The sequence below is a fragment of the Zingiber officinale genome, chromosome 8B (assembly GCF_018446385.1).
Source record: "Zingiber officinale cultivar Zhangliang chromosome 8B, Zo_v1.1, whole genome shotgun sequence".
NCBI lineage: Eukaryota > Viridiplantae > Streptophyta > Magnoliopsida > Zingiberales > Zingiberaceae > Zingiber > Zingiber officinale.
Window position 1 is genome coordinate 31,584,156 of NC_056001.1, and position 6,613 is coordinate 31,590,768.

Consider the following 6,613-nt stretch of genomic DNA (forward strand, 5'->3'; position numbering starts at 1 on the left):
TCAACCTTGCATTGTCAAACATCGAAACCCAAACCAAGACTTAAGCTTGGTCAACCTTGACCTAAGGGATGTTGCACCAACAAATAAGTCTTTCTATAAATTACCTAAATAACAAAAAGGGAATAATCTAAATACGTCTTTTTATAAATGGTCAAACTAACAAAAATGACAATTAAAACAAATGTTGTTTTGATTTTCACCATCAAACTACCTGAATAAGATCAGAAGACTGATCAAATCGGGCAATGTAACAGAGTTGGAGACTTCAATTAAACCAGACAAAGTAATCAATTTGAGCTATTCCATTGAGTAGTCCCATCAAGTCAAGCAATCAAATCAAACAAACAAAGAGATCTCAGTAAGCCGCATGGGTCAACTGATTTAATCAATCTAATAGATCCAATCAACTAAATAAAGATATAAATAAGGTGTGTTGATCAGTTTGATCAAGACATACAAATCAGAAACAATCAGGCAGGCCAAATGAGCTAATCAGCCCACCCATAATTTACCTGGATCAAACAATATATATATACTTTAAATAATTTTTAATATCACATCTAACCAATAAAAAAAATATTTTTGCAAAATATTTATTTATAAATAAATTATATTTCAGCAAACAGCATTGTACATACCACTGGAAGATCATTAACAGAGCATGGAGCCTGAAAACAGGGTAAGCGCACGACATAACGGATAACACGAAGTAAATCGATTAACACAAACAATACCCGGGCATCACTCGAATTCCTAGATAGTTGTCATGTGAACCCAAAAGCAGTAAAAAAATGATGAAACATACACCTCTGCTTCCTCAGTTGGATATAACATCTCAACACTGAGCTTCCAAGTCTACCAAAAGATACATCATCAATCAGATATTTGGCCAAGTTTGGTGCAGTCAAGCTTGGAGGAAAGTATCGACCAACGAACAGGAAGCAAACAAACTGAGAGGATTTAGTACATTACATTTCACCAAAGGAAAAAGAGAGGGATTTGTAGCACGATACATAGCATAGATGAGCTTATGAATAATATTTACTACCTGGATGAGAGAGGGCTGCGTCAGATATACTCAGTTACCTGCAAGTAACACAGGCATTCAACGTTCATCAGTTTGCTAAAATAATCACGTGTCTTTATAGTTCATATTAGGTTGAGAGATTATTGAAATGATAGCAAGCCTATTAGATTTTGTATTCAATGAGATTGGGAACTTAAAATTTGTAAGAGGAGCAATACTCATAAGAGATGATTACATTCTAGATGAGAAAGAAGACAAATCTCAGCCCCAAGGTGTAATTAATTAGAATGAAAGAAAAGTTACAAAGCTCAGAATGACAAAACATCTAAAAACACACAAACAATCTGAAGTAATGTGACAGTGGAATTAATGTATGATTAGAAGTGACATAAGTCTGAAGACAGCAATTGTCAACAACTAAATCAAAAAACCATATGACAGTGCATGTGGTGTATATACTCATATCTTCTTGGCATGATTTCTTCATGTTAAAAGGCCAAAGTTTTCATAAATTCAGGTTCTAACTTTTATGGGTGCCATCAAAAGAACAAACCATAACAAACATAAAAGGCTGTCCAATATTGCTTACTTAAGGTCAACAGCCAACTGAGATTATGAGTAACACTTTCAAACATGGAGGATAGGCTTATTCAACCACAAAAACAACAAAATATTCTTTCAAAGCTCAGGTATTGCTCAACTAACAGAAGTCACAGTAGGAAATCAAACAAGTCTCAATACATCATTGAACCAAACCCAAAGATCTCAATTTGATTGAAAGATTCAACTCTTGTACATGCACTAACAAGCTACAGGTATCATAAACTAATCAGTATATAGAAGGCAATACAAGCATCCATCTGTTCAGTTGAAAAGAGTAGAGCAACTGTATTAATTGAAAACTAAAAGATTTCATCTAAAAATAAGACTGCAATTAACTAAAACTTAACAACTATGTATTCTATAACCCTAAAGATGAAGCATAACAACTACAGAAGTTCAGCATGTTACACAGAATAGAAAAATGAACGCCATTGAAAAATCAAACTCGGAGAAGCTTTAGTATTGGAGGAGCTGTTGAGAGCTTTGAGTGTTTTATGATAAAGTATGCGTTTGAAATGTGTTGTTTAAGAATTTAGATATCCCTCTCTATAAAGAAGAAGAAGAAGAAAAAAACACCGCATGACAGAGATAGGTTAGAGTTCAATTGTTTGCTCTTGAAATAAAAAAATAAAAAATAAAAAAATAAAAAAATAAAAAAAAGGAGAAAACAGAGGTAAAGAGAACAAATAAAGTTTGATCCACTAAGAGGGAATATGATCGTAGGAAGAAACAATAAAATTCTGGTGTTAAGAGAAGATAAAAAAAGTTATTAGAAGAGAAAGAATAAGTAATATTCTTTTGAAGTTGCAAACAATGAAGAGACTTGACAAAAAATATTATAGTCAAAAAATGAGATCAGGGTTATAAGTTTATAGCATATTCTCTCTTAGAAGAGAAATGGCAAGAGAATAAGTAAATTTCTAAGTATTTTACTTGGATAAAGGAAGAAGATTCTAGGAAGAGAGTTAGAAGCCTTTCTTTGACTCCGATAGAAGAAAGGAATGTTAGACGAGAAAAAAGTTAACTAATATCTAAGAAATCTTGCAATCAATAGATAAGAAGATGAATGCAAAAGAAGAATGATCTTATTAGGAATCTAGTGATACTTCAACTTGAAGGAAAAGGAAGAGAGAGGAAGAAATTTAGCTTCAAAACTTCAATAGTTGCTAATAAAATGTCCTCATGAGAAGTTGTGTATAACACATAGTTCCCTGGCGAAAATTTGCAACAAAAACATTCAATGCTTCAAGATTATTTTTATATTCTTCTTTAGAATTTTTTCATTTTTAAATTTTTTGTCTTATTTATCTACCATATTAATTTTTAAGATTACACCTACCCCTATTTTGGCTAGCATGGGCAACACCTGGGTTCACCTAAGCCTTGACTTATATGGGCCACCTACTGCTGTTTGGTTGTGATCTGCTACTACCTGATGTGGGTATCAAACTGAGAGCTAGCGTTGCAAGAGGTTGTGCATACAAGATAGAAAAACATTGAGTCATCATGGTGGCTAGTGAGGGGCTCATAGCGACAAGTGATGAAGCAAGGGGATAGTTGCTACATCTAGTCCTTGATGGCTCAAACAACTAGATGTAGGATCGATGCAAGTGGAGAGTGTGTGTGTGGTGAGCGAGCGGAACCGGAACGGGGAGAAATCGGACAATCAACAGGCGGTTGATTGTCCAGCCCAGCCAGGGCGGCCAGACCCCCAGCGCCAGCCAGGACGCCACAGGCTCGCACCCTGGTCGAGGGTGGTTCAGCCCAGTCCAGGAGCCCAGACTAGAAAACTCTATCTGCTCCACGTTGTCGCGATCCATTGCGTCATAAATAAAATTTTATCGACACCCAGGAACCCGGATCAAGTCTATAAATACAACTCTAATTTCAGTGGTTAGAAATAACATTGGTAAACAAGTTCTTTTTCTGTTCTACTCTTATGTGAGCTGTCAACGTTGTAAGAGGCTACTCCGCCCAAAGGAGATCTTCATAGTGAGTTTCGCTTGCCTTGGACTAGCAATCTTGCAAACCAAGTAAATCATTCTTGCCTCTATCTTTATTTTATGAATTTATTTTCTGTTATTATACAAGTGTTTGCCTAACTTAGTCCGAAGATCGAGAAAGAGTATTAAGAAATGTGGCATAATAGGAAATGCTTAAAAAGATTTGGGCAATAGATCTACAGTATCCCAGTGCAGATAGAAGACTATATGGTTGCTTGTGAAAAGGAAATCAACTCCTATAGAGGTCACACGGCATAGAATTAGAAGATAGGTCAAACACATGGTTTTGATAACAAGCCTAGGAAGCATAGACAACACCAAGCATGGACAACACCGCAATAGCATCACCAGTCCCCTATATGCGACTATGGTAATCAGAGTTGGGTAGAAGTATCTAAAGTAGGTGTGGATTCAAGTGTTCTATATATGATCAATAAGGATATTGAGTGTCCACTCACATTGTTGGTGTCAGTGTTTCCGTATCTGACATGAATATGGAGGAGGGAGATGAAGAGTTGACGTTTGAGGTTGACTTCAATATGCAAAGATCAAGCGGTATATGCAGCTACATATGCAGATATATGTGAAAGCTAAAAAGGATTCTAAGAAGGAAATTTCTTTGTAATCATGATAATCATTGCCTAATTGTAACATTTGGCACATAATTGAAGCATGACAATGAAGACCTAAAAGGCTATCCGTATTTTCAGACATGAATAGACAATCTCTCCCTGGATTGTTTCCACACACCATTGAAAATGTCAAACAGATTAAACAATAAATCAGATTAGTAAGACCTTTTTGCAAAGATATGTGGAAACTAATTATATTCAACATCTAGTTCCAATATGATGATTCGACTATACAATTAGACAAGTTGAACCTATTGATGTCCAAATCCAAATTGTTAAAAAGCTTTAACATAGTCAAAATAATATTTATAGTAACAATATCAACTTGCATAGTCAGTAGTACAAATGGCTTCTTGTTGTAATTATATGCTTCATGTGATGGGAAACACATGCATATTAGAGATAATAATGGGTGAATGATAGTGGCCAATATTCTAACAATCACTCTGGGTTTCATTTGTGAGTAGCTGATACAAGAAGAAGATAAGAGAGACTTTAGTGGATTCTCTAAAAAGAGAAGGCTCACAGTGTTATAGCTGCAGCACAGCAAAGTTACAGGTAATAATGACCGTGGGCATACATACAGAGCAATAACAAAGTACCTTATGAAGGCTTGGTATCATTTATGAGTACTACTTTAAAACTCCACTGCTTACTACTCTCTTACTTTCGAACAATTTTACAAAAAAAGCTAATGCAAAAGTTCAAAAAAAAAAAAAAGCACGCCAATCATCCAGTATTTTGATATTCATCAACTTGATATAGAAAAAAAATTCCTGTTTTAGCCTAGTTTCTACCAAACCTTTTAAATAGGACTCCAAAGATAAATTCATGCAGAGAAAAAGTGATCTGACAACTTGCAAGTTCATAACAGCTATAGGAACTGAAAAGATTAAGGGTAAAATAGTATGGCAGAGAAAGCAATGACCTTTATGCTGATTCGAAGCATCATGGTACTCGTCTTCTTCTGGGACTGGTTGCAGCTCGGTGTCTTTATCTGAAGATCTCCTGGCTGCCACAGGACTGCCACCCTCCGCGATGCCTCCAGCTATGCCACCTTCATCCGGATAACGAACCACCACAACCGGGCACACGCAGTGGCGAACGCAGTAGTCACTGACGCTTCCAAGCCTCCCCTTGCTGGTTCTCCTTGAGGCTCCGAAGCCCCTGCTGCCCATGATCACGGCGCTGAGCCCAAGCCTCTCCACCTCTAGGCAAAGCCGCTCCTTCATGTCGTGGTCCTTCACAATGTGAATCTTAAAGGGGATATGAGCCTCGACAAGAGGCTGGGCAAGATCCTCCGCCTTGGTGGTCATGAAGGCATCGAAGTCACTCTCCAGCTTCTGCTGCGACTCCTCGGAGCCGGCTTCCTCCGAGTCCGCATCTGCGGAGACGGAGAGGTCGATAGCACCCCAGTCAGCGCCGTACAGGACGGAAGTGGGGCGGACGTGGAGGAGGATGACTGCATCCCCAGGGCGGAGGTAATTCTGCACGGCCCACTTAACGGCGTAGGCGCTCTCGTCGCTGAGGTCGACAGCTATGGCGATCCGGCGATGAGATCCAGCGGAGGGGTTGGCAGCGGCGGCGGCGGAGAAGAAAAAGCTTGGAGAGGACGGCTGGATCGCGGCATGCGTGGCCGCAGTGAGAGCCCTCACCCTCACCGGAGGGGCATCGACCTGCAAGTCGGATTCCGTCGGGATCTTGCTCGGGATCATCGCGACGAATGCTAGGGTTTCTGGTTGACTTCACAGGACAAACTTGGAGCTTCAGCGGCAGAACTGGGGATGGTAAAGCGTAGACGACCAGCTTGTAATGACTAAAATACCCATATAAGTTTCAAATTTAATAAAAACTAAATCTCACCAATGGGCGATGAACCGAACTGAATCGAATCGGACCGGATCAAACCTGAAACTGATTCAATAGGCCCATTACCCGGTTCAATCAATCCCATTCGTCTTGCTGGAAGGTCGGGCTACAGATGAGCCAGCTAATAAACCATTTTTTTTTAAATTTGCATGGGCTATTCTGTATATGCCGATTAATTTAAGGGATGATTAATCCGAATAAAAATCTTTTATTGATTATCAAATTAAGAAATTTTTTACCGAGCAAATTATTAGTCCAGTATTCTTAAATTAATTATTGATTAAAAAAATATTGATTAATCTGTTAAAATTAACATTCGATCCTTAAATATTTTTAAAAATTAAGAAGGCATCTGCCGGGATTCATGTCAGTTCACTGATTTATTTTAAAAAATAGTATTTTTATAATTTTAGTTTAGAATTTTTTGAATCGGAGTCATTATTTAATCATATTAATAATATTTTAATAATATTAATGGT

The 6,613-nt window shown here is 37.8% G+C and overlaps 1 protein-coding gene across 3 annotated transcripts; it reads right to left on the reverse strand.

Annotated features, from left to right (window-relative positions):
• Positions 1 to 718: 718 nt before the first annotated feature.
• On the reverse strand, positions 719 to 6,063 carry LOC122016289 (universal stress protein PHOS32-like). Of its 3 annotated transcripts, none has more exons than XM_042573529.1 (3): positions 5,194 to 6,063; positions 1,049 to 1,086; positions 719 to 909 (listed from the first exon to the last, which is right to left on the reverse strand). In XM_042573529.1, exons 1-2 carry the CDS (start codon positions 5,978 to 5,980, stop codon positions 1,079 to 1,081), a joined length of 795 nt encoding a protein of 264 aa, XP_042429463.1. In that variant the 5' UTR covers positions 5,981 to 6,063; the 3' UTR covers positions 719 to 909; positions 1,049 to 1,078. The 3 variants fall into 3 exon arrangements, with proteins under 3 accessions (XP_042429463.1, XP_042429462.1, XP_042429461.1); XM_042573528.1 differs by having other exon boundaries at positions 719 to 950; XM_042573527.1 differs by having other exon boundaries at positions 719 to 1,086; positions 5,194 to 6,061.
• Positions 6,064 to 6,613: the final 550 nt, after the last annotated feature.